General features: G+C 40.9%; 1 protein-coding gene across 1 annotated transcript in view; it reads right to left on the minus strand.

Annotated features, from left to right (window-relative positions):
- The window catches only part of UACA (uveal autoantigen with coiled-coil domains and ankyrin repeats), a 98,610-nt gene extending 71,300 nt beyond the window's left edge, over positions 1 to 27,310 (minus strand). Inside the window, exon 1 of the mRNA XM_040493125.1 lies at positions 27,110 to 27,310. Coding sequence (XP_040349059.1) covers positions 27,110 to 27,193 — 84 coding nt within the window. The 5' untranslated portion in view covers positions 27,194 to 27,310. The remainder of the gene's footprint in view (positions 1 to 27,109) is intronic.
- Positions 27,311 to 27,654: the final 344 nt, after the last annotated feature.

The raw sequence follows: 27,654 nt of genomic DNA on the forward strand, positions 1-27,654 counted from the left end.
CAGAGAGAGTGGGGGGGAAAGGTGGGGAGAGACAGAGAAGCAGGTCTCACCCAAGGCAGGACTCACGTTTTACCCGAAGCAGGGCTCATGTTCACCCAAAGCGGTGCTCGAGCTCACCGGATGTGGGACTCCAACTAACGAACCATGAGTTCGTGACCGAGATGAAATCAGATGCACAACTGACTCTGTGCAAGCGCCCAACAATCCTTTAACACTTCTTTTTTTTTTTTTTTTCAACGTTTATTTATTTTTGCGACAGAGAGAGACAGAGCATGAACGGGGGAGGGGCAGAGAGAGAGGGAGACACAGAATCGGAAACAGGCTCCAGGCTCTGAGCCATCAGCCCAGAGCCTGACGCGGGGCTCGAACTCACGGACCGCGAGATCGTGACCTGGCTGAAGTCGGAGGCTCAACCGACTGCGCCACCCAGGCGCCCCAACACTTCTGATTTAAAATTTTTAAAAATTTGAATGTGGCTGGTTTGCTTTTATAACAAATACTCTACTGAAAAGTTTTCTGAAACTGACTGTACTAGGGAGTTTCACTTTTGAAGGAAACCTGTGGTAAATGAATTAGTGAAGCTAATAATAACCAGCTGAAAGGTGCTTCATGGTTTCTTTGGGAAGTGTGTATACTGAGCTATTTTAAGCCAAGGCGTCCCTACAATTGCCTTAGAGAGTGTGACCTTTTTATAGATTAAATTCTTTCATTATATGGTAAGCATTCCCAAGTATATATGCTAAATTTTGGCCCAGAATGGCTTTTTCCTCTATTCATTTACACCAAGCCAGAAAATAAGATCTGGAAAGCCCAACCAAAGAAAGCAGCAAGGTTTGCAATACATCTTTTAGATTAAAATCTCTATTTGATAGAATATTTGATAGATTTATTTAGTGACAATTAGTAAAGGGAAACCTCACTAAAATGCAGTCAGGAAGCCAGCCAGAAGGGGAGCTGTCGGGCTCAAGGGGTCCTCAGTTGCAGACCCAACAGGAAAAGACACGTCGTGCACTTGGTACTATTAGCTACTACTTTATTACCCCAACAGGAGGAAGAAAGGCTTTCCTCTGGCCCCAGCAACAGCCCAGCCAATGAGAGACTGTCACAACCTAGCCAATGACAAGCCACTATACTTCAAACTCCACTTTAACCTCCGATGGACTTTTTTTTTTTTTTAATTTTTTTTTAACATTTATTTATTTCTGAGACAGAGAGAGACAGAGCATGAATGGGGGTGGGTCAGAGAGAGAGGGAGACACGGAATCTGAAACAGGCTCCAGGCTCTGAGCTGTCAGCACAGAGCCCAACACGGGGCTTGAACTCACAGACCGCGAGATCGTGACCTGAGCCGAAGTCAGACGCTCAACCGACTGAGCCACCCAGGCGCCCCAGACTTTTTGTTTATTAACAGCCCTTCCAGCTGCCCCCACCCCTTTCCTCTATAAAAGAGCAGTCCTCTTCTTTGTTCTCAGGACTTGCCTATGGTTTTGCAGTAGTTTGCTTGTGCTGAATTGCAATTCTCTGTTATTCTCAAACTCATTTTTGCTGGTAAAATAACCGGCAGTTTTATTTTTAAGGTTAACATTATGATAGATTGTTCGCACATCCTGTAACTCCAAAATAGCAATAGTTATTTTCTTTCCCACAAGCTGCAGTATGTATGGAAAATCTAAAACTCAATGTCTTTCCTTGTTATGTTGAAGGAAGTTACATTTTAAAACAGATCTCAGATTTATAAAAGAATCAAGACTTCGAAGAATCATCAAGTCCAGGAATGGTAAAAATCTGGCGTATATGTGACCACTCACTCCCATGGCGAATATGGATAACTCCATCTTAGCGCTCCTTCCTTTTGACCAGAATGTCCACAGGCCTCCCTGGTCCCTGAGGACAAAGCAGTGGTCGGTAACGTAAGAAAAGCAGAGTCATTTTAATTTTAATTGTCACGGGGAACATTTGCTGCTAATGGTTGTGAGAGGAGGCAGACCGCTGCTTCAGGTAAACCCTCCTTCCTGTTTGAAAAGGAAATCTTTGGGGCGCCTGGGTGGCGCAGTCGGTTGAGCGGCCGACTTCAGCCAGGTCACGATCTCGCGGTCCGGGAGTTCGAGCCCCCGTGTCGGGCTCTGGGCTGACGGCTCGGAGCCTGGAGCCTGTTTCCGATGCTGTGTCTCCCTGTCTCTCTCTCTCTGCCCCTCCCCCATTCATGCTCTGTCTCTCTCTGCTGCAAAAATAAATAAACGTTGAAAAAAAAAATTAAAAAAAAAAAAAAAGATACAGCTCTTAATCCTCCACAGTCCCGATGGAGGTGGACAGACTGTGAACGGACTCAACAATATATTTCCTTCGTTATCATTTAACCAAGAAACAGGAACAGCGAGCAGGGACACAGCAGAAGTAGCTACGAACGTGCCTGAATGAGAGCAGAGGTACGCTGATACCGAAGGTTTCCAGGAATCCTGGCACTGACCGTGCACGAACGATACAAAAGGATGGAGACATCTAGTCATCAAAGCACCATGGCTTTCAACATTCGCATCCCTTCATTTATTCCATTGTTCTTCTACTTTCAACAAGCAAGCTTCTGCTAAACTTGCTTCCCGTTTATGGAGAGACTGGATGGAAGGAACCAGCCCACTGGCCAGCGATCTCATTCTCCTTATACATTACTTAACACCACAGTGAACTTTTGGTTTAACTCTGCAGCTTCTAATCCAATCAAGATTGAGCTTCTGCTTAAACAAGGCTAAGGTGAATTTATCAGGGTGACAAAAGGCCTTCACCTTGCAATGGGAAACTGAGTCTCCCCTGACAAAACTTCCAATTCAAACTTTTACAAGACACGGAATATATTAGCAGCACAGAGGAAATTGTAAAAACTATAAACGATATTTACTTTCTCATTAGTTTAGAAGCTTCTTTGCTGTTCTTTCGGTAACGAAACTAAATGTCTCTAAAATTTAGGGGTTTTTTTAATGTCTATCTATTTTTGCGAGTGGGGGCAGAGGTAGAGAAGGGGGGGACAGAGGATCTTAAGCGGGCTCCGTCCTGACAGCAGACAGCCCGATGCAGGGCTTGAATTCACAAACGGCAAGATCGTGACCAGAGCTGAAGTCGGATGCCTAACTGCCTGAGCCTCCCAGGTGCCCCTAAACTCCAGGTTTCAAAAATACATATTCCCTACATAGTTTCTTCCAACTATTCTCATTTCATTCAGCTTTGCTTTAATTTTCTTGTGAACTACAAATAAGATCACAGAGCTCAGAATATTGAAAAGGCATACAAACGTGAATTAAGTTTGTAAAATCACAATTTTAAGAAATAAACACTCAAAAAAAAAAAAAAAAGGAAATAACCAGAGTTAACAGCGATGGAAAGTGGAATTAGAGAAGATTTTTTTTTAATATTTCCTGTATTTTCTAAATTCTATAATGAGTATTATTCCGTTCAGCCTTTATATAAGAAAGACCCATTCAGTTGCCTTAAGCAATAACAAGATTTACCATAAAGACACACATAAAGAGCCACAGGGGAAAATCGCACAGAAAACAAATGATGGGAACAACAATTGAACGGGTCCCCAGGTCTGGAGCTAGAGGGAGGCCCCCGGGGTCACCTGAGTCCTAGGAACCTCCTTGAAGAGAGTACCCAGAGCCACCTCCAAAGCTCTGCGGCTGACACGGCCCAGCGCGGATCTGGGTGATCTTAACAAGCTCGCCCTCAGCCAGGGACATTCTTTCTTTGCTTCCATCTTAAGCTCCGAAACTCCAAATTTCTTTCACTGTATGTGTAGGCTGTGGTTGACGTACAAGAAGGTTAGGGAAACAGGCAGCTTTTGCTTAAGGATTAAGCAAGTGGATTTTAGAGGAAGAATTATACATACACATGTCTTTTAGGAAGATCCAATAGAAGAGACAGAACTGGGTATATTTTTAGACCCAGTCTTTACCCATGTAAAGTCTTTACCCAGTTAAAGTCTCCTTCCTGGTCCCTGGCATTTTGGGGGGTGGGGGGCACTGTAATCTATAAAAGAAATTTTACATTTATGTTTCTAAATATCACAAAAATATTATTTAACAAAGCACAGTATAAAGTGTGTTCTCATTTTACTATAGAAACAGGTATGGTAGAACAACTAGAAAGAGCACATAAGCAAAACAAATAGGTTACTTCAAAATTATTTTATAACATATCACATAGAAATAATATAAAGCACTCTAAAACTGATTGCTTCTATTTCAAATACTTTTCTGAACTCTACTGTCCACAGAGCAGATAAACTTCCATTGACAACCTATTTATAAATTATTTGAGATACTTCATCACTGTAGGAATATTTCAAGTCCCATTGTACTTTCCATCTGTTCCACTCAGGTTTAATTGGCTAAAATAAAAATAATTGTTCAAAGTCTCCTCAAAAACTAAAAACATCAAATAAACATTAGGTAGTGATGTTTAAGATTTTAAGATTTTAAAATTATTGAATATCCTCAAATTGTCCTAGAACTTCTACTCGATACGGGCAGTTATCTCAGATGTAGTTTTCAAGCCTTTTTCATTTCAGAAATGTTCTTCAAGGAAGCTCTGAAATGAACAAAACGGAATTGCTCTGTTTGAAGATAGGGTCCCTTTACAGCCTGTATTTCTTCCTTTGTCCCTGCACCACCTAAGATCCTTCATAGGGCAGCTCCGAGTATAGCAGGCAAACGGTCTACGTCAAATGTGTGTGTTTATTCAAAACGTCGATAGTCACCACTCTTAACTAAACCTTCCAAATTCACCTCCTTTTTTTTCTTTTAATATTTACTTATTTTTGAGAGAGAGAGAGACAGAGCACAAGTAGGAGAGGGGCAGAGAGAGAGGGAGACACAGAATCCGAAGCAGGCTCCAGGCTCTGAGCTGTCAGCACAGAGCCCGACGCGGGGCTCGAACCCACGAACTGTGAGATCATGACCTGAGCCGAAGTCGGACGCTTAACCGACTGAGCCACCCAGGCGCCCCCAAGTTCATCTCTTAAAGTGTGATCCAGGAATGGTTGAGAACCTCATGTCATATTCCTGAATTCCTTAAACACAGGAATCTATTTTTAAGAGTTTGGTGAAGAATTTGGTGTGTATTTCTCCAATTAAAAAAGTCTCCACTAATCAAAAAAGGATTATACTAATGGACTGTCCTACAACTTGCTTGTTTCACATAATAAACACGTCTTGAACATCTTGACAAGTCACATATACGTAAGTATGGAGAATTTTCACATTCTAAATGATAATTTCTAAAGATTTACAATTGTCTATGATCAGAGAAAACGAAGACTTCTTAAAAGGAGTAAAAAACAAATGCTTTAGTTTTTCTGTTTTTATTATTTCAGGTACCCTACATTGATTTTAGAATTTAATGTTGGCCAGATTATGACATTAAATTTGTACCGGCAGATACCTTAATGGGAAACACCTCTGGTTTGGGGTTTGGAAGAAATTGCCAAATTTCTAAATGTTTTCATGTTTTAGAAATATTTAATAACTATTAAAAGCAATTTTGAATGTTTCACATTCTATTTTACATCAGTCAAATAGCTGCAGACAAAGACTAATTTAAATTTGGCATGGAATAATAAGTAGTCTCCATATTAATTAGGATGCTTTAAGTATTTTGCTTTTACAGTCAAATTCTTATTTATCATAAACTATTCTAAATGTTGTATTTTATTATGCAAATGGAATTAAAACATTTTGTACTGATTTTAATGGAATGCTGACATAGTCAACAGGCTTTTTGAATAATACTTTCTCTACTTGAGAAATGGAGCTTCAAGTCCAGTATCTTTATTATCATCTGAACGAAGGACTGTACTTTTTATTTATATTGAGGTGATTATTCTAATCCTACTTAATAAACGCTGACGCTGGTAACTTTTTGGCTGACGGTGACACGAGGCACGACCTTTGCTAAAGGCAGGGCTGGGAGCTGTGCATCACATGAGTCTCAGCTCCCTGGCTCTCCCCCCGTCACTGATGAGTGACCCCTTAAGTATTGTGAGGGGTATAGGGGTGACCCATAGACATTATACTGTTTCTCTGGCTTTCAAGGATGCGGAAAATGTTTTACAGTGGGCAGCTCTGAGATCCAGAAGAGTTGCGGTGCTTTGAAATCATTCCCGGTCGGAGCTGGGAGACGAATTTGAATGGGTGGCTCTCAGGGCTAAGTGTCTGAGGCAGATTGTCTTGAAGATTGTCTCTTTTGAGTGTGGCAGGACCCTACTTGAGAACCACGCCTATATTGTGAACAGATTAAGAAGAGTGAGGTTTTCATACGGAGTCTTATAAACATCTACCTTTAAAGGAAAAAAATGGCATTTTTCTTGAGGTCAAAATCTCAAATTTTATATTAGACTCCGTCTAATTCAGTTTTTAATTTGCACAGTATTTTTCCCATATTTAAAAACATTTGTTAGTCTATTTGCTTAGATGTGTTTATAAAATATACTTTGTTATATACAGGATATTTGGGTTTTTTAAAGGAATATCTTTTATACATCAATCACAGCCGTGTACTTAAAAAAAAAAAAATTGGCCACAGTCCATAAACAGAACCAAGCCACACCCAGAGGCCAATTCCTACAAATATGTAATTTGCTTGGGCTTTTCCAATAACACCGATATACCACAGCCTCACACATGTAATGTGTTTTTCTCTTCTCGCAACTCTTCCTGAACTTATCATTAATGTGTTAGGGAAAGATGAGTTTGTTTGTGTTTTTAATGTTTGTTTCTTTATTTTGAGAGAGAGAGAGAGAGAGAGAGAGGCAGAGAGAGAGAAGCCCAAGCAGGCTCCACGCTGCTCCACCTGGGGCTCAGTCTCACAAAACATGAGATCACGACCTGAGCCAAAATCAAGGGTCAGACACTTAACTGACTGAGCCACCCAGATGCCCCAAGATGAGTTTTTAAATAGGCTTAGGAGTACAAGAGTGCCTGGCTGGTTCAGTCAGTGGAACATGCAACTCTTGATCTCGAGGTTGTGAATTCGAGCCCCACGCTAGGTGCAGAGATTACTTAAAAATAAAATTTGGGTGTACCTGGGTGGCTTAGTCTGTTGAACGTCCAACTCTTGATTTCAGCTTGGGTCATGATCCCAGGGTCATGGGATCGAGCTCCACACTGAGCGTGGAACCTGCTTAAGATTTTCTCTCTCTCTCCCTCTGCCCCTCACCCTTACTCATGCTCTCTCTCTCTAAAATAAAAAATAAATAAAATAAAATCCAAATAAATTTTAAAAAATAGACCTAGGATTCTATAAGCCAATTTTTAAAGTCTCATTACTTCTCAAGTGAGAGCATATGGAAAATACAAAAGAAAGTTTTAAAAATAGCCTAGCATAAACGAATTTACTCCAAAGCAATAAGATTTATTATACTTTACATTTTTTTCTGGTTTCAGCATCCTCGTCTGGATTATGATAACCTACTAATGGTCTCCTTGCTTCCACCCTTGTCCCCCACTCCCTACAGTTATTCTCCACACAGCAGTCAGAATATGTTTTAAAACAAGTCAGATTATGTCACTCCTTTCCTTAAAACCCTCTAGTAGTTGTATTCTTGCCACAAATATTGAACCTAGAAGTAATAATCAGGAAGCAATCAAACAAACCCAATACATGGGATGTTCTATAAACAAAAACAAAACAAAACAAAACAAAACAAAAAACTGATCTGCTAAACTCTTTAGCCTGGGATCCAAATATAATCCAAAACCATTACCCAAACATGATCCAGACCCCAAGACATCACGGATTTAATCTCCTTCCACCTTCTCCCCTTTGTTCACTTGACTTCAATCTTTATTTCAACAATAACCAAATTATGGAAAGAGCCTAAATGTCCATCAACTAATGAATGGATAAAGAAATTGTGGTTTATGTACACAATGGAATACTACTTGGCAATGAGAAAGATTGAAATATGGCCTTTTGTAGCAACGTGGATGGAACTGGAGAGTGTTATGCTAAGTGAAATAAGTCATACAGAGAAAGACAGAGAGCATATGTTTTCACTCTTACGTGGATCCTGAGAAACTTAACAGAAGACCGTGGGGGAGGGGAAAGAAAAAAAAAAGTTAGGGAGGGAGCCAAACCATAAGAGATTCTTAACAAGTGAGAATACACTGAGGGCTGATGGGAGGTGGGAGGGAGGGGAGGGTGGGTGATGGGCATTGAGGAGGGCACCTGTTGGGATGAGCACTGGGTGTTGTATGGAAACCAGTTTGACAATAAATCTCATATTAAAAAAAATTCTTTATGGCTTTCCTGTCTGTAAAACATGAAGACAACAAATGCAATCCCATATCAAGGCTTTTTTAACAAGCCCTCTGCCTGGCATTATTAATAATCAGAGGAAAAGGCAAAAATGTCCATTCTCCCACAAAAGTGTTATTATTTCATCACGTATCAGTTTTCTATTGCTGCAAAACCAAACAGTGATTTAAAACAGCGACCATTTACTATTGCTCACAAGTCTGCAGGTCAACTGGGCAGTTCTGCTGTGCCGGGCCAGACTGAGTAATCTCAGGCCCACACAGGCCTCTACTACCACCTGCCCAAGGGGGTTGGGGCCTGGCTGGTCTAGGATGGTCTCTTTCCCATGTCTGGTGAGTGGCTTGCCGACAGGGCAAAAGCAGCAACTGCTAACTAGCAGTGTGGCATGGGCTCGCTCATAAGAGAGAACAGAAGCATGAAAAATCTTTGATACCCAGACTCAACGTCATTTCCAACACCTTCTAGTGTCCAAAGCACAACCTAGACTCAAGAAGCAGGGAAACAGATAGTCACATTGCAGCCTGTGGATACAAGGAAAGGTACAGAATAGGGCCATTTTTGTAATCAATCTACTAACTATCGTGACAAAAGCACTTTTTTAAAAATTCTGGTTCACCTAAGTGGTGGAAAAATGGAAAATGCAAAGGACTACAGAAACTATACTTTGCTATGATGACATATAAGGCAGGGTTTCTCAACCTTGGCATTATTGACATTTTGAACCATGTTAAGTTTTTGTTGCAGAGGGACTGTCCTACGCATTATAAGAGGGTTAGCAGCATGCCTGGCGTCTTCCCACTAGACATCATAGTACCCCCCAAGTTGTGACAACCAAAAATGTCTCCAGACATTGCCAAATGTCCCCATGGGAACAAAGGTGCCTGCAAGTTGAGAACCGCTGCCATAAAGAGATGAATTAAAGCAAAAATAATTTGGTCTTATCATTTGCAATATAAACTAATGTTGCTTTAAAAGTTTGTTCAAATGATTCTAAAATGCAAACTTTATAGATGTGTAAGATATATACCAAATTCTCAAGTGGCTACATATTAAAAACTCAAAATTCAGGGGCGCCTGGGTGGCGCAGTCGGTTAAGCGTCCGACTTCAGCCAGGTCACGATCTCGGGCTGATGGCTCAGAGCCTAGAGCCTGTTTCCGATTCTGTGTCTCCCTCTCTCTCGGCCCCTCCCCCGTTCATGCTCTGTCTCTCTCTGTCCCAAAAATAAATAAACGTTGGGAAAAAAAAATTTTTTTTTAAAACTCAAAATTCAAAAAACAATAAAACAAAAAACTTCAAAATTCCACTGATGATAGAGTCCTGCTAATTTATATAATTTAACCAAAAATTCTGCCATATTTTTGAAATCAATAGGAAAGATAACTGTGTTAGAAGTTCAACTAAATTGATACTATTGGCTCTAGAATTCGGTTTGAGATATGTATCTAAGCCCCAGGGATTCTCTCCCTCCCTCTGCCTCGCCCTTTCATAAACTCTCTTTCTCTTTCTCAAAATAAACCAATAAACATTTTTAAAAAATAGATAAGGGTGATGTTAAAAAAAAAAAAAAAGTAAGCACAACCAATCAGAATCAGAATATTCCCTGGACAATTAAAAAAAAAAAAAAAACAACAGATAACACTTTAGAAAAGGTAGCAATCACAGTCATGTGATATTTGCTGATCTAAACTATTTTCACAATACTTACATTACTAAGATGCTATACACAAATCAAACTACTTCAACTGCCTAAGAAACTTTATGAATCTTTATAAACTGAATATTCTTACATTCATGTATAAATCTGTGATCGCAGTGGCCAAGTCAAGTCATATACACAAGAACCAATTTAAAGACCCTCGCTGTAGATTCTCTGGGCAAAAAAGAATAGTTTCTCCTTCAGAGAAAAGAAGATGGGGTAACTTGCGAATCAAATGAGGCACCAATGAGCAAAGCCAGGACCAGGATTAAGGGAGAGATTTGCTTAGGGTACCAAATTTAAGGAGGGACTCATTCAGGATCAGGAAATGAGCCAAAATAGGAGGCAAGAGCCTGTTGTTTTAATCTCACCTCCCATTCAGCAGGAATTGCACCAAGCAGAAAACAGCACACTGATTTCCACATGCCCAAGGTCTGTCCTGTTCTAAGCCATGATGGCACTTGCCACCCCACTCATCATCTGCGTCCCCTCAAAGAACCAACAGGGTCTGCTTAGCCCGTTAGGAGGGATGGTACCAAACAGGGACAGGGGAACTCAGCAGAAAGAGTCACCGATAAGCACACACTCAGAACACTTAAAAGTTTTGAAATTGTGAAGGAGGAGAAGTCAGGCATTCCAGAAAGCTCCCGAAACTGTCCTTTATAAAGTTGGCCTGGTGTTTAAAAGTGGTTTGTAGGGGCGCCTGGGTGGCTCAGTCGGTTGGGCGGCCGACTTCGGCTCAGGTCACGATCTCGCGGTCCATGAGTTCGAGCCCCGCGTCGGGCTCTGGGCTGATGGCTCAGGGCCTGGAGCCTGCTTCCAATTCTGTGTCTCCCTCTCTCTCTACCCCTCCCCCGTTCATGCTCTGTCTCTCTCTGTCTCAAAAATAAATAAAACGTTAAAAAAATAAAATAAAATAAAATAATAAAAATAAAAGTGGTTTGTAATTTTCAAGCACGTGCGTTCACACTTGAAATGGAAATGTTGCCATTTTAGGCATTTATTTCCAATTACTGCTATTTAACTGAATCAGTGTTATCGCCCAGGGACGATGAAAAGCAATAGTACCCTAGGTGGCTGGCAATGTTGGTTTTAATAAATCAGTCCAACTCCAGGATAACTCGGAGGATACGGTCTCATCTCCACGACAACAACATTCCTTCTCTAGCCCTCTTTGAGGAGTATCTACCACGCTGTGCAGTCAGGAGCAGACACAGGAAAGTTGATCTTACAGGTCAGAACCAATAATAACAACAAAAACCCAACAAGACAGGCTCATTGCGTTAAATGAGACACTTCCTTTGTCTTAGGGGTACAGCCCAACCCACCACACCCAAAAGCCTCTCTAATGGACCCTAAGTGTAGTGCCTTCCTCCTCTGTGACGCATCCTTTCCCACGCCATCAGTTTAGCAGCAGGAATGTAATTAGATCTAAGCAATTAGGAAAACTGCTATTCTACTTCCTCAGTTGTGTGTACAGAAAACGCTCTAATAAAAGCTGAACTTACAGGGCCCTTACAGTAAATAAAGCCTTCACTCTAAGAGGGATGAAGGACTCAAAGTGGCTTGAAGGCAAGCAATAAGAAGTCCTTGCACATCTTTATTTTAAAGGCCACACACAAGCGACTTTAAGTCTATCTTTCCAAGCCACTCTTAGACCTCTCTGTGGACTCTCTTTTTCAAAAACAACATGCAGGCCTGTGCGTTCTCCCTGTCAATATAACATGGGCCAGCAAGAGCTGTTTCCCCAGCAAATGAATGAGGTGGCAAATGTTAGGAAATACAGGGCTTTTACCTAATTACCCACAGGTTCTTGCTACCCATGAGCTTCATGATATATTCAGTCGTTAAACAATATTAGGAGGAACGTTCAGAAGTTTTTCACATGTGACACTTGCCAGCAAGAATCTTTCAAGGCCAATGATTTGTATGTTCCCAGTAATAAATTCCCAAATTAGGTTCCTAGTTTTATATAAATCAGTTCATTATAAATGCTATTAATATAAGTCTGTTTTAGGGGCGCCTGGGTGGCTCAGTTGGCTAAGCGTCCGACTTCGGCTCAGGTCATGATCTCACGGTTCGTGGGTCTGTGCTGACAGCTCAGAGCCTGGACCTGCTTCAGATTCTGTGTCTCCGTCCGTCTCTGCCCCTACTCCGCTCATGCTCTGTTCTCTCAAAAATAAACAAACGTTAAAAAAATATAAGTCTATTTTAGTTACAACAAGTCACATCATGACAAAAAAAAAAACCAGAAAATAAAAATCTCATAATTCGTAATGATGATCATCTTTGTATATTCCCTGCTGATCTCTTCCCGAGTGAATGTTTTATATGACTACTATCAGGTTGCACCTCTGTTTTTTATTCTGACTTTTTCACTTGTAAGAACTCTATCTCTTCCACAGAACTTCTTCATATGGTTGCAAAATAGTCTTGCGTATTAGTTTTCTACTGCTGTGTAAAAAAATCCCTACAAGCTTAGAGGCTTGAAAACACACTTACTTATTACTTCACAGTTGTGTAGGTTAGAAGCCCAGGTGGGACCAACTGGCTTCTTTGCTTAGGGTCTCCCAAAGCCAAAGTCACCAGCCAGGCTTGGCTCTTACCTGGGGACAAATGCTTCCAGGCTCGTTCAGGTTGTTGGCAGAACTCAGTTCCCTCCAGCTGTAGTTCTGTGGCACCTGTCTCCCTGCTGGCCGTCGGAGCCTCTCTCCCACAGCTCTTGAAGGCCACTGGCATTCCTTCTCCCACAACCCCGTACCCCCTCAAGGCCAGCAACAACATGACCAGTCTCTCTTGTCCTTCAAAACTCTCTGACTTCCAGTTCTGCTGTGAGCCAGAGAAAAATCTGGTTTTCAAAAGTTCAAGTGATTAGAACAGGTCCACCTGGATAATCTCCTTTTTGGCCGACCCAAAGTCAAGTGATTACAACCTTAAATGACATCTGCAAAATCTCATCTGCCACATAGCAACATAATGGTGGGCATATTTTCTCATCATATTCAAAGTCCTGGGGATGGGGGAGATCGTGGAGGATCGTTTTCAGAATTCTGTCTACCACACCTCTGCGTCACAAGAGAAAATGTACACTTAACTGTGGGTCGTGGCTGAAAAGCTTGAAGGTTATCTTGCCACTGGATCAGAAAACCTGAAAGGTCCTTTCTAACTCTAAAAATCAAATATTTAAATGTATTAAAGAAATAAAGTGTAAAGTTATTTTACAACTCGGGGGAAAATTACATGAATTCTAAAATTAGTTAAATAAAAAAGTGAGCTGAAGTTCAAAAAAAGAAACATGTTTTTGCAAAACTGTCACCTCTTTGGGGGCCAGTGTTCTAGTCACAACAAAAGGTTGAACCTTTAGGAAATAATGAACCATTAAAGTGGAAATAAAGGTTAGTGCCACTTTAGTGCTAAATCATAATGCCTGGGGAAAACAGAAGCAAAGAACTCTGAAACCAGTGACGATTTCCATAACACAAAACTCCAGTTTGATTCCAAATACGCAGATTGGAGGAGAGGTAAATAGGCCAAATAAAAAACTAGCTCATATATAGATTATTCCATCCAAAGTTCATTTAAGAAAAACTAGGACTAAGGATATGACCCTGGGATCAGGCTGGCAGGGCCTCTCAGGAAGGATTCAGCTGACTGACTTTGGTTTAAGATAGTTCCCATCGGCACCACACAAATCAGGTGGTGGTGGTGGTGGTGGTGGTGGTGGTGGTGGTGGAGGAGGAGGAGGAGGAGGAGGAGGAGGAGGAAAGAGAAAAGAGAAAAGAGGAGGAAGAAAGAGAAAGGAGGAAGAGGGAGCAGGAAAGAGAAAGGAGGAAGGGAAGGAAGAGGAGGAAAAAGAAGGCGGGCAAGGGGAAAGAGAGGAGAAAAAGAAAGGAGAAAAGAAGAGGGGAGGAAGGAAGGGAGGAAGGGAGGGAGGAAAAGAACCTGACGTATAGTCAGTGCTAAATAAACATTTTTGAATGAAAATACAATGTAACAGATCATAAATACGTTTGTGGCCTTCAGGAAATTCTTCCCCCTAGGCAGAGAAGAAAGTCTTTCTAAATCTCAGCTACCCTTGAGCTAAAAATTCTGGGGCAGTCTGCAAGGGAGCTGGATAACAGCTCCTAGAAGTGACACAAAAAAATTGAGGGCAGGCAATAAAACTGTGAAGACCAAATCTGTTAAATAGTGGAGGAACTGAACTGTGCTGAAATTTTTAGTCTCAAAGTAATTATAACCTATACAGTGGCAAATATATAAGTAGCGTGTCCCTCAATAGAATTCCAAAGTCTTGTCTCCAGCAAAAAAAAAAAAAAAAAAAAAAAAAGAGCCAGGATCCTGCCTATTGGTACTAACAGCAGAAAGAACATGTTGATAGCTGTGAGAGATACCCCTGGAATGAGAAGCCTGTGACGGTCAGAAATACAAAATACTAGCCATAGTTTCAACTCTGCCCTTTTCTCCACAGCCTCCAAAGTAGTCATTCATTGTGTTACCCCAGCAAAGTTCAGTGGGGAAAAATATGCATTTTGTAATAACCTGACAAAGACTTCTCCCTTGCAAGTGTATTTTTAAATTCAGCTAACCAACTCAAAATCCCCTTGTACAAAAACAAAAGTTGTACTTTTCTTAGTCTTATTCTCTATTCATGCAAACATTAGAAAAAAGCAATTCAAATTAGAATTCAGAAGGTCTTTTCATTCCACATATAAACAATAAACTTTACTCTTCACCCCATCACGATGTGAGCAACGCTTTCTATATTTTCAGAATAGGATCAATACAATTTTAGGTACACCTAACAAAAACTAATGTAATTGTTTTAACTGACAGATAACAACCACTGCTGAAATTTCTATTTACATTGTTGTACAGCTTCCAAAATGTTGGCATTCTTTTTAGTTACCTATAATCTCTGATAGGGTAGAAAGGCAAGTAAAATCATCCCCACCTTACAAGAGAAAGAATTGGAACTTCCGAAGTAACTTGCCCAAGGTCACAGAGCTTTTCAATCGCAGCGCCTGGACTCAAACCAAGATTTTCGGGCATCTTCTTAATCCTGATCTTTTGCCTATAGAATATCTCTACTTATATGGTATGACACTAAAATGAAAGATGCTTCTAAAACTGCATCACATTTTCCTTCTATTTACACAAGGAAAAGGAAAATCATAGAATAATTTGTCAAACAAAAGCATTGATTTTGATAAAAATTCTTATGAAATAGACCAATATAAGAAACCAAAAGCAACAATACAAGAAATAAAAAAAAAAAAAAGATATAACGCCCTTCTGCGTCTCTTGATACAGTCTTTAAAGTCTAGATTGTCTGATATAAGTATGGCTATTCCGGCTTTCTTTTGTTGAACATTAGCATGATAGGTGGTTCTCCATCCCCTTATTTTTAATCTGTAGGTGTCTTTAGGTCTAAAGTGGGTCTCTTGTAAACAGCATAGAGATGGGTCTTGTTTTCTTATCCATTCTGTTACCCTACGTCTTTTCACTGGAGCATTGAGTCCATTGACGTTTAGAGTGAGTACTGAAAGATGAACTTATCGCCATTATGATGCTTGTAGAGTTGGAGTTTCTGGTGGTGTTCTCTGATCCTTTCTAATCTTTTGTTGCTTTTGGTATTTATTTATATATATATATATATATTTTTTTTTTTTTTCATCTTTTGCCCCCTCAGAGAGTCTCCCTTAATATTTCTTGCAGGGCTGGTTTAGTGGTCACAAACTCCTTTAAAATATCAGTATTAGGGGCGCCTGGGTGGGGCAGTCAGTTAAGCGTCCGACTTCAGCCAGGTCACGATCTCGCGGTCCGTGAGTTCGAGCCCCGCGTCGGGCTCTGGGCTGATGGCTCAGGGCCTGGAGCCTGCTTCCGATTCTGTGTCTCCCTCTCTCTCTGCCCCTCCCCCGTTCATGCTCTGTCTCTCTCTGTCCCAAAAAAAATAAATAAAACGTTGAAAAAAAATTTTTTTAATAAATAAATAAAATATCAGTATTATATCATAGATAAGAAGATATCTTATCCTTAAGTGATGGATGCTACAGTATTTAAAGGTAAAATATAATGTCTGCAACTCTCAAGAGACTTAATGAAAAATGTGTGTATATATTACATATAGATAGATAGAGCAAATACAGCAGAATTTTGACTCTTGAATCTAAGTAGTGAGCAAGTAGGTCCTAATCCACTGTACTATTTTATATTTCAAATTTTCATAATAAAAGTTGGAGAAAACTTTTATTAGCACAAATTAGATATGTGCTCAAAATCTGTGCTTATAAAGATTATTAGAATAGCAAATTAAACTTTCAAAAGTATTTTGCAAACAGCATCATCAGAATATTGAGCTATTCATCCAAACTGGTTATAAATCAAGCTCACTTTAAAACAATGCCAACTTGCCGGCCTTCAAGAAGACACAGGCGGTGTTCTAGCACACAATTACCTCTGGTCAGGGACTATGCCTCCCGCACACCGCATCATGCCCTGGGGGACTCACTGGGGCTCGCTGAGGGCCAGCAAGCAAGGGCTCTTGTCTGTTGACTGTGACTTTAACAAGTCACAACTTCTCTGGGTCTCAGATAGCATGTCTCTAACAGTGCCCTCCTCTCTCTCCCTTACAGCACTGTAAGGATCTCTCTCCCTTACAGCACTGTAAGGATTTGGGCCCTCGGGGATTCCTGCCTACACTATCCACCGGCAGCCTCATGAACCATCCACCGGCCCGCCAAGCTTGAGCCCCTACAATCCCTCTTAAACAGGCCTATCAAGTAATCCATCCGAAGCACAGTTGATCGTGTGATTCCCAAATTCTGAATACACGGGACAAAGTCCAACACTCTTAAAATATGGCGTATTTTAAGCCATTCTGAGATTTAGTCCCAACTTCCCCTCCTGCCTATCTCCTACTCAATCCCCCACCTATTTATTACTCATTCTAGGAGCCACCAAAGCTAAACTGACAAACCAACTGCCCTCTTCCCCCACTCTTGACACTTTTCTGCCCCGTGCCTTTGCTCTCTTGCTGTTGCCTCGGACAGCAGTTTCTTCCTTTCCTGGATCGCATAAGCAACTGCTTAATGGGTACAGGGTTTCCTTCTGGGGTGACGAAAACGTTCTGGAACTAGACAGAGATGGCAGTTACACAACACTGGGAACACCCTATATGACACCGAGTTGTTCACTTTGTGACTGATTAACTTTGTGTTGTGTGACTCTCACCTCCAAGTTTCAAAAAGCAGCAGCAGCAGGCTCATCCTGCTGGAAAACACCTGCACCGACTCCTCAGCCCCAGACGGGATCCGCACGGAGACGGCAGAGACCCATTCCCCTGTCACAGCAGTTAGTACTTTGTAGCATGTGTTTAAAGAATTCCCCCACCCGACTTCCAGCCTCCTATCTTCCTCATCTTCTCATCCCTCAGAAACATTGTTTGTTTGGTTTTTTAATAAGTAAAACATAGAGACACCACTTATATCCTTAGGGGCAAGAGACTGGAGCAGATGGTCCTTTGAAGATCCAGATCTAAAAGGCCACAAGGGCATGTATTAATTGGAAAGGAAAAGATCAGGAAAGACTGCCTTTCAGCTGGTTATAAGGGGAAAAATGGAAAGACCTTTGGTGAGATTTTTCAGTTCATAATAATAAGAACTAACATTTATTCAGTTCTTAACTTTAATTAATAATTCCACTTTCCAAATGAGGAAACAAATATATTTAAGTAACTTGTCCAAGGTCACAAAGGGGCAGCAAGATTCAAACCCAAGTGGGCGGACACACTGCCCTGCCTCCATATTGCCTCAGACAAGGTTTCAAGAGGTATGAGTGGACATTCTTTGGCCCACAATTTGGCTTTTCTGAAGCTAAGAAAACACTCCCTTTTCCACATGTATCTACTTAGCCATTGCCATGAATGTCGATATTTCATAAAGTGCTTTTTTAAATATAAAATGTTAATTTGTCAAACCTTGACAACATATCAATAAGGTCAGTATTAAAAATGTATCATCCTCCCCCGCCAAGAAACTATATACCCTATGGTACACACTTGTGTGCACACACCTCCAGCTAGTAAACCCACAATTTTTAGTTCTACTGGATTCTCAGATCTTGCTTCACCAATTTGTCCTCCAAAATATTTAAAACCAAGAATGCTAGGATAATATGTTGGGCAAAGACACACACACACACACACACACACACACACACACATACACGCAAAAGCAAAAAGGGATAGTATCACAAAATATGACAAAGCAGAATTCAAGACAAAAGTTGAATAGGACAAATTAAAGACTTTTATACCACTAGTTACACTCCACAGTGAATGTAAAAAATCCAAGATTCTTAATGTATCAATTATCACAAAATTAAGTACAAAAACTAAAAGTGGCAATAAGCCTAGAAATATGTTCACACTCCCTAGCAATCAAAAACCCAGATTAAAGCTGTAATTTTTTTCCGATCAGGTCGACAAATGGGTTTAAATGATACTGCCCATTTTGGAAGGGTGTAGTGAATGCAACAATTTCTACACTGCTGGAAGGAACACAAATTGGTTTTGAGACTTAGCATAAAAGGCCTTCCTTCCCTCTAAACCTTCCTCTCTCTCATTTTCGTCGGTACATACATGGTTTAAGATTCAAATGCCATCTCTTGGAAATCCTATCAGTTCACATGGTTAAAAACGTGAGTTCCAGAGTCAGGTTACCTGATGTCCACTTATTAGCTATGACACCTTAGGCACGCAAATTACTTAATTTTGTCTGTAAAATGACAGCAATAGTACCCACTCCTTAGGGTTGCTGTCAGGATTAAGTAAGCCAATGCAAAACACTTTAAACGATGCCGGGACATACACGCTCAGTACATACTGCCTATTGGCACTTGGATTTCTTATCAATAATTTCTTTTTACGTAATTGACTAGTATTTGCTAAGTATTCCTGGTGGGACATTTGTATCTGCTCAAATCATTTCAAATTACTTATAATTTTAAGTACAAAGCTTATCAGAATCAAAGATGATCCAAAAAATGATACATGTATCATCACTGTTATCAAGATAATTAAATTCTGATTGAATAATAAAGAGGCAATATGCAATCTTTAAAAAGAGCATGACCAGTGGCTTATGGCATAGTAAAAAGCATTGCGGGTGACTTATTTTATTCTTTATCTTCAACTGTATTTTGTTTTCTATACTGAACATGTATGACTCTTAGGGCACGGGGAGGGGAAGGTTTTTAAAACAATAGGCAGTCACTTATCTTGACTGCTTCAGTCATACACTTGTTCTCCCTCCAGGGCACTTGCCAGGTCTGATTCGATTATACAGTTCATCCCATCTCATCCTTCACCACAGCTTTAGTAACTGTCATGGCTCATCTTTTGCACATCACTTTGGAGACTATACCATTCTGAAATAAATTCATCAATGTTCGTTAATAGTCAAGACTTCCGAGGCTAACAAAAATCCAACAGACAAAACCGTTTTTGTGACCACAAAAGGGTAATTCTTTTCTTGTCTTTTTGTGTTATATAGTTAAGCCTAGAAGAGAAAAGCTATATAAAGCTTTTAATTATTTTACGATTCAGAATAAGGAGGCATCAAGTGTATATTATCCTGCCATTCTGTTTATAATTTCAGGAAATGCATTTCAACCATCATTTTTTGGCAAATTTCCTACAGAAATCAATTTGATCGCTCTTACATAACTATGCTCAAGCAGGTGGAAATGTTCGACAATTTATTATATGCCTTAGGTGTCAAGGCAAATGTTTGCATGATTGCTAACAGGATGCTTAAGTCTTCTAATAGGATAGAGATGAAACACAGGAGTTGTAATGTTTAAGTTTAATATTCTTGGATGTAGATTTCTTTACCAAGTATGTTGCTGGCTATTAGCTCATTCTAAGCAGGAAAGAAAAGAAGGATAAACTTGTTAACTCCTACCCATACAATAATTTCTTCACATGAAATTTTACCAATTGAGAAATCTGTCTGAACAAGGACTTAAACTTTATTCTTTATTCTTTATTCTTGAGAGAGAGAGAGAGAGAGAGAGAGAGAGAGAGAGAGAGAGAGACAGCATGAACAGGGGAGGAGCAGAGCAAGAGAGGGACACAAAATCCGAAGCAAGCTCCAGGCTCTGAGCTGTCAACACAGAGCCCGACGCGGGGCTCGAACTCACAAGCTGTGAGACCAGGGCCGGAGCCGATGTCAGACTCTCAAAGGATTGAGCCACCCAGGCGCCCAGGAATTCAAATTCTTAGTTCAAGTTAACAAAAAAGAAAAGCTTTCCTTTATTCCCCTCTAGCTGCCACCCTCCAGCTCCTCACTCTGAAATTTTCATCCGCACCTCATCTGTGCCACCCTCTATGGTAACACCAAGGTTCCTTTCCACATCTGATGCTCCCTCAATGCACTAAGGAATTTCACAGCTCTACACCACTGCGTTTGCTGTTCTTTGGCCTGGACAACCTTCAAACTGTCTATGTGGCCCAGGCTCAAGCTTCACCTTTTCACCTCCTCCTCCTCCACCCTACACATCTGTGCACCCACAGCAATTTATATACACCTCTATCACTCCCTGGCTTTTAACATACTGCATTATATGTCTGGTTCTTAAAACTTTTGAAGGCTGTGGCTAGATCTTTCTCATTACGGAATTTTTAGGACATACACAAAATACAACAGTATCACAAAAGTAAATACAACAGTATCATGAACCAGCCAACTACAACAATGAATTCATGACCAACCCTGTTTCAACTCTACCCCCTACTACTCACTTCCCCCATCTGCCCACTCACAGATTATTTGGAAACAAATCCCAGACTTCACATCGTTTCATCTGTAAACAATATACTTCTAAATGTTTCTCTGAAAGATAAAAACTCTTTGCAAACATAACCACATCGCTACCATTATCACATTTAAATCTTTTTAGGTAATGGTTCCACAATGCCATCACTTATCCCGGTAGTGTTTACATTGCCTCATTTTATTTTTATGATTAATCAGGGTCCAAATGAAGTCTATCATTGCAATTGGTTAATATGTCTCTTAAATCTCTTTTAATCTCCAGATCTCTCCATTTTTTTTTCTTATTATAATTTACTTTTGAAGAAACTAAGCCATTTGTTCTAAGAGTTTCCCATGATCACAATTACATTCACTGCATCCCCATGTTGCTCTATACCTGTATTTTCTGTTAAATGGAGGCTCTTTGGGCAAGACTATCCATAGGTAGTAATGAATATTTCTATCGGGAGAAATAGACAACAACCCATCTGGTTGTCTTTCCCTTTGAGACCTTAGTAGCCACTGATAATCACTGTCTGTGCTCTAGATCCATCAATTCAATAGGAGCTGGGAAACTGTGACATATACCAATTCCATCATCCCAACTTCATCTATCAGCTGGGATGAAAACACCTTGTATAAAAAAGAAACCTCCCTCATCAAATACTTGGTTGGCTTAAGGAAAAGTATCATACTTCATTCTTTGTCTTTATTTTCTGGTTCTTAAAAGAATACATCGGCTCCCTAACATCCTCCAAAAGTGACAAGTTTCTCTTTGTTTTGTAATCATTATTATGAATGCACAGATTTAAAGACTAGTACACTGCCACATTATCCTTATTGATGATGGAACTGTCCCAGCACTGGCCACGTGGGAACCTCTTCAAGTTGGCTCCTGAGTCCGAACCTTTGATAGCCCCCTTGCTTTCTAGTGTGACAGAGGATTCCAGGCTCCACTTACGCATTTTCTGCTTCCAACTTGGAATTACCTATTTCTTCACAGAGGACTTAATTATAATTCACTCTTGAGCCTAACTTATGTGTTCCATCAACGTTTTCCAAACTAAATAGGGTCCAATTCCTGAACTAATAATTTTAAATTTGAAAAATGTGGATCGTGCACAATAAACAAAGATTTACAATCATTATTTCACTCTTATTAATAAGCAATTAAGGGGCGCCTGGGTGGCTCAGTTAAGCAAGCGCCTCTTAGTTTCCGCTCAAGTCATGATCTCACAGTTCATGGGATCAACCCCTGCCCCCCCGACCCCCACCCCATCAGGCTCTGAGCTGACAGTGCAGAGCCTACTTGGGATTCTCTCTCTCTCCCTTGCTGTCTGCCCCTCCCCACCCTCTCGCAAAACAAATAAATAAACTTTTAAAAAAAAGAAGTAATTAAAATCCTTAACTACTCAGGTCCCTGAGTGGCTCAATCAGTTAGGCATCTGACTCTTGATTCTGGCTCAGGTCATGAGCTCACAGTTTGTGAGTTCGAGCCCCACATTGGGCTCAGCAAGGACAGTGCAGAGCCTGCTTGGGATTCTCTCTCTCCCTCTCTTATCCTCCCCCACTTGTCCTCTCTCTGTCTCAAAATAAATAAATAAACTTAAAAAAGAAATCCTTAACTACTCATCATTTAAGTTCTTGAATTCCCTGTGTACCAACTCAACTGCCTGCTCTAGTATTATAATAAAATTCAGCAATTCAAATAAGCATGATCACCTGCAGTTAAAATCAAAAGTATAAAAACAGGGCTTCTTTATTGTGATCTTCCTTCAAGAACCACAAGAAATGCAATGCAGGGATAACTCTAGGAAATTGTCTGAACAAAATTTTAATTAAGTTAAGCGTTTTTAATTAAAGGTTGGCATCCTGGGGGCGCCTGACTGGCTCAGTCATGAAGCATGCAACTCTTGATCTCAGGGTCGTGAGTTTGATCTCCAGTTGGGTGTGGAGATTACTTTAAAAAATAAAATAAAATCTTTAAAAGAAAACAACAAAAATAAAGGTTGGTATCCTAAATGAAAGTGAGTAAACAATGCTCAATTAAGTATCATGAGTTTAAATGTAACAATTTGTGATCTTAATTCTTACTATTCACATTACCCAAAAATCATTGTTATAATAATAATGTTAACATCTTTTCAAATGTACTCCAAAACAGAAAACGCTTCTCAAAATCATAACTGAGACAAAATTTAATCTTTTATACTTTCTAAACATCTCATACTTGTGTTCTTAGTGGGAATCAAAGGAATTTTTTTGAAGATATTTTTCAGTTGCTGTATCTGTAACTCTAAATGTGTTTGGAAACACCAATATTTTTTCAGGTTACTGAGATATTAACAAGATGCTTTAGAACGTATTTGGTTGCTCATTCATAAAATTCATTGCCCCCAAATCAGAGTAGCCTAGAGAAACAGCAGAAAACTAACTGCAGAACCTCCCATCTCAGAGATAACTAACAATCTGCATTTACTCCACTACAAATGATAAGCATAAGTACAGTTTAAGTGGAACCCCCTTCCAAAATGTCTGTTAACAGTATTTGTTACTGTGACTGTTCTGGAAATACAGTCTCTTAATTTTAATTACTCAATTTTCCTAGTCTGAACTAGGTGAAAACGGAATAGTCTATTCTCACTGTACACATAATTGTATACATAATTGTACATATAATTGCATATGTAATTGACTAGATTTGAAATAGCATTTACAGTCATTCAATTATCCCTTTCAGAAATCTGAAGCTCCAATTTAGTGATTAAGATAAATGTCAACAACAAAAATAGTTTTATTTTATGATTAAAAGATGCAGCTATCTCCAGATTCATCTAGTATAGGACAAACTCTCAAATGTATTTTACCCACAATTTATAATTATGAACTACATTTATATATATATAAACATAACCACTGTTGAGTGAACTCTAAACTCATTGGCATATTTATAACCATGGTACTATTCAAAATATTTTAAATGACTTTTTCTACATATAACTTAGCATGTTAAGCTAATAATCTGTATTTCACATACTATAAAATATTTACATACCTCAGTCTATTGTTAATGCATCTCTTTCAAATAAATAATCTTAAATAAATACAAGAAGAAAAAGATTTATGAAATACACATGTTAAGATTTTTCTTCCTCAAATCAAAGTTGTGCAGAGAACATTATGATGATTACCATGATAATTAAATGACTGCTTTAAGATTCAAATTAGGTAATCATGGGGGTAAAAGGGAGGGGGGGAAGCAAGATATATATATATTTAAAAACTAAAAGAAATTAGGTAGATTTTTTTTTGCTTAATATTACAGAGTAAAAAGATGAAAATATAATGTAAACCTAAAAGTCACAAAAGGTTGATAAACTGAATTGCATAAAAATAACCACTTTCTGCATAGCAAAAGCCACCATAAACAAAGTCCTAAGATGAATAACCAACTAAGAAAAAATATTACTCCTACTAAAATGGCTAATTTCCGTGACATAAAGTATGTACAAATGAATTTAAAAAATCAGAACCCAATAGAAAAATGCAAAGGATAAACTGTTCATGAAAAAGAGAAAAGATCTATTGGGAGTTGGATTGGAATAGCATTGAATGTATGGGCCAATTGAAAGTTGATGTTCTTAAGATAATGAGTGTTCCAATCCAAAACATGGTTATTTATCTCCTTATTTAGGTCTTTAGTGATTTTCAATAAAATTTTGTGATGAAAGAAGGAAAGAAAGAAAGAAAGAAAGAAAGAAAGAAAGAAAGAAACAAAGAAAACATGCAGCAGGCTCTTAAAAGCATGGAAAAAATAATTTCTCACACATTGGGTACATGATGTAAGGAAGGAAATTTAACATTCTTCACCATTACAAATGCGCATATCCTTTAACCCAGCAATTCTTTTAGAAACTGATCCTACAAGTGTACACGCACACACACACGCACATACACACACAAACTTGAAATATACACAGGTTTATTCATCATTGCATATTACAGCAAGGATCTGAATGGAGAAGCTCTGATTGGGCCTAATTATTTACAATTAAAAAAATGATATAGAATAGTACAGTATGCTATCATTCCCATAAAGGGTGAATATTTATATTCATATTTGTTTGTATGTGCTACACTCTGAAGGAATATGCAATTAACTGGTAACACCAACAATATATACACGTGTGACCAAATCTGACTGACATTTGGGATTATGGTATAGATTGAAAGCAAAAGGAATCTATTTCTCCTGTACATTCATTTCATTCTATCTTGGTTTGGTGTTATTCATCATCACACTCATTTATTTTCATTTTACAAAATGAAATATTTTACAAAATTTATTCTAATGTCTAACTTAAACAGAAATGCTCACTTCTTCTTTTTTATTATTTATTTATTTTGAGAGAGAGTGAGAGAGAGAGAGAGAGCACGCGCGCATAAGCAGGGAAGGGGCAAAGAAAGGGAGAGAATCCCAAGCAGGCTCTGCGCTGTCAGCATGGAGCATGAAGCAGGGCTCAAACTTGCGAACCATGATATCGGGACCTGAGTTGAAACCAAGAGCTGCATGCTTAACCGACTGAGCCACCTAGGCGCCCCAAAATGTTCACGTTTTCTAAGCAGCCAGATTCTGTCTTTTTTATACTATGTATTTCTCTTTATTTTTATGCTATTTTAAGAAAAAGAATGCTCAGTTTAGTAAATACTAAAGATTTAAGGTTGGAGAGATGCACTTCATGTTCCAAATGTATAAAATGCAAACTGGCAGGCTAACAGCAATAACAATTAAATACTCTGCATTTCTAGAGGAGAAAACAGGATAAAATTAAGGTATAGAAACCTCCCAGTGGGATGTGGATCTGTAGCCAAACAAAATGGGAAAATATAGCAAATAAATATAGAAAAGCTTATCTTTTACAAAGCTGAAAGGCAACCTGCACTACAAAAAAGTTTAATCTTTAACTACGGTGACCTCTGATATCACTAAATATTTGTCAACTATTATTTTAAAAAACAACGTGAAGCAAAGAAATCTCTTATGTGCTTATAAAACAAGTCCATGCTTTATTAAACTTCAAATCATCAAGTATCGTGCCATCTATAACTTTCCTTTTTTTTTTTTAACTGGAAATTAAAGAGCCTAGTTTTGCCACCATGTCCTGTTAAGACCGAGTAAAATCATCGCAGAAGTAGGCGAAGAGAAAGCCACAATTCTGAATTAACTCCTAACCAGAAGCAGATTAAATAGTATTCTCACAAAAAGCACATAGAATCATTTAGTACAATTTGTGCCACATTATAAAGGCCCCTTTTAGTAACTCCAAGTGGGCAAACAGGGCAGTTTGGGCATCCCATCTCGTGTACGTTTCTGACTCTTCGCGACTTTTTAAAGCAACCTTTCATTTAATAACGCAGAATTTTGATGACACTGCCATTCTTCTGACTTGCCAAATTATCCAAATCCCAACATCTGCAGTCAGGCTGTTTCTCAAGATTTCTGATCTGCTGCCAACTAGAGAGAGGCCCTGAGTACTCGTGAGCGTGCACGCTGAGGCCGGGCTGCCGAGCGTCGCCCTCCTGTCCCCCCGCACGTCTGTCCCACAGGTGAAGCTCGGCCCCGCAGGACCACCACCTTCCCAGCGTCACCACCACTTCCAGGACCGCTCCCTACGATGCTTTGTCTGCATCTGCGCCCTAGTCCGTCCGCCTCACTCAGAAATCCAGCTTCCCCAGTGATACAGCGACGGCGGCCAGCACCCGACGTCCCCTGGGCCTCGGAGTCTCGGACCCGAGGAGGGTGCGGAGTGCGACGGGCCGGCACCCGGGCCGCTGCTCTGCCCGCCCGGATCGTGGGGCGCTAGTCCCCCGCCCCGTCCCGGCCCCCCGCGGGCCCGGCCCGACAGGACGCGCGTGGGGAACCGGGCCAGCCCCGGGCGAGGGGAGGGGCCGGGGTCGCCGGGGAAGAGGGGAGCCAGAAACCCGGGATGGAGGGAGGAGTAGGGCCAATTGAATCCCGGAGCGCCGGGGTTTCATCCAGGAGTTTCGGGGACCTGGGGGTGAGCGGCGGGCGCTGTGCCGTGGCGGCGACGGGGAGGGTCTCCAGGGTCTCCGCGCCGACGCCGAGCCCCGGCCCAAGGGAGGAGGAGTCCCCGGGACGACGGAGAGGGACGAGCTGAGAGGAGGCTGAGCAGGGCGGCGCGCGCTTCCGAGCAAAGGACCCCGCGGCTCGCGGGAGGGCAGCGCCGGCAGCCCTGGCAGCCCAGGACACGCACGGGCCATGGGACTCACCGCGCTGGCGGTGGCGACGGCGGCGCCGGACGACGCGGGGCCGGACGCCTCCTGCCTCCTCAGGCGGGACTTGAGACTCTTCATGGCCAAGTCTTGGCAGTCCGGCTCCTGGCGGCGCGGCGCGCCCGAGCCGCGCGCGAACCTTCAAGTGTGCGGGCTGCGAGCGCGCGGCGAGGCGACGGAGGCGGCGCCGGCGGTCCCGGCCCCACCTGCCACCTGGGGGGCCCCCCGGCTGCCCCCGGCTCCGGGCCTGCGGTGGGGCTCCCCTTCCGCAGCCAATCCTCCCGCGGCCCTGGCGGGGGTGGGGCCGGATCCGGCCAATCGGAATCCGGGAAGGGGGCGGGACTTCCCTTTCAAACTTCTTAACACCCTTCCTCTCCCTGCTGGAAGAAAAGTTTAGAACTTCAGCCGCGGGACTGGCGGAGGTGAGCGGTGGCTACTTGGAAGGACGTGGGAACCAGTCTCCAGGCCACCGGTGCCTGCCTACTTTAGTGGTCTCAGGTCTAAAGAGAGCAGAGGGTCCAACCTAAGCCAGCTCGCGTATT

The sequence above is a fragment of the Herpailurus yagouaroundi genome, unplaced genomic scaffold, assembly GCF_014898765.1.
Source record: "Herpailurus yagouaroundi ecotype Mexico unplaced genomic scaffold, PumYag 184, whole genome shotgun sequence".
Lineage (NCBI taxonomy): Eukaryota > Metazoa > Chordata > Mammalia > Carnivora > Felidae > Herpailurus > Herpailurus yagouaroundi.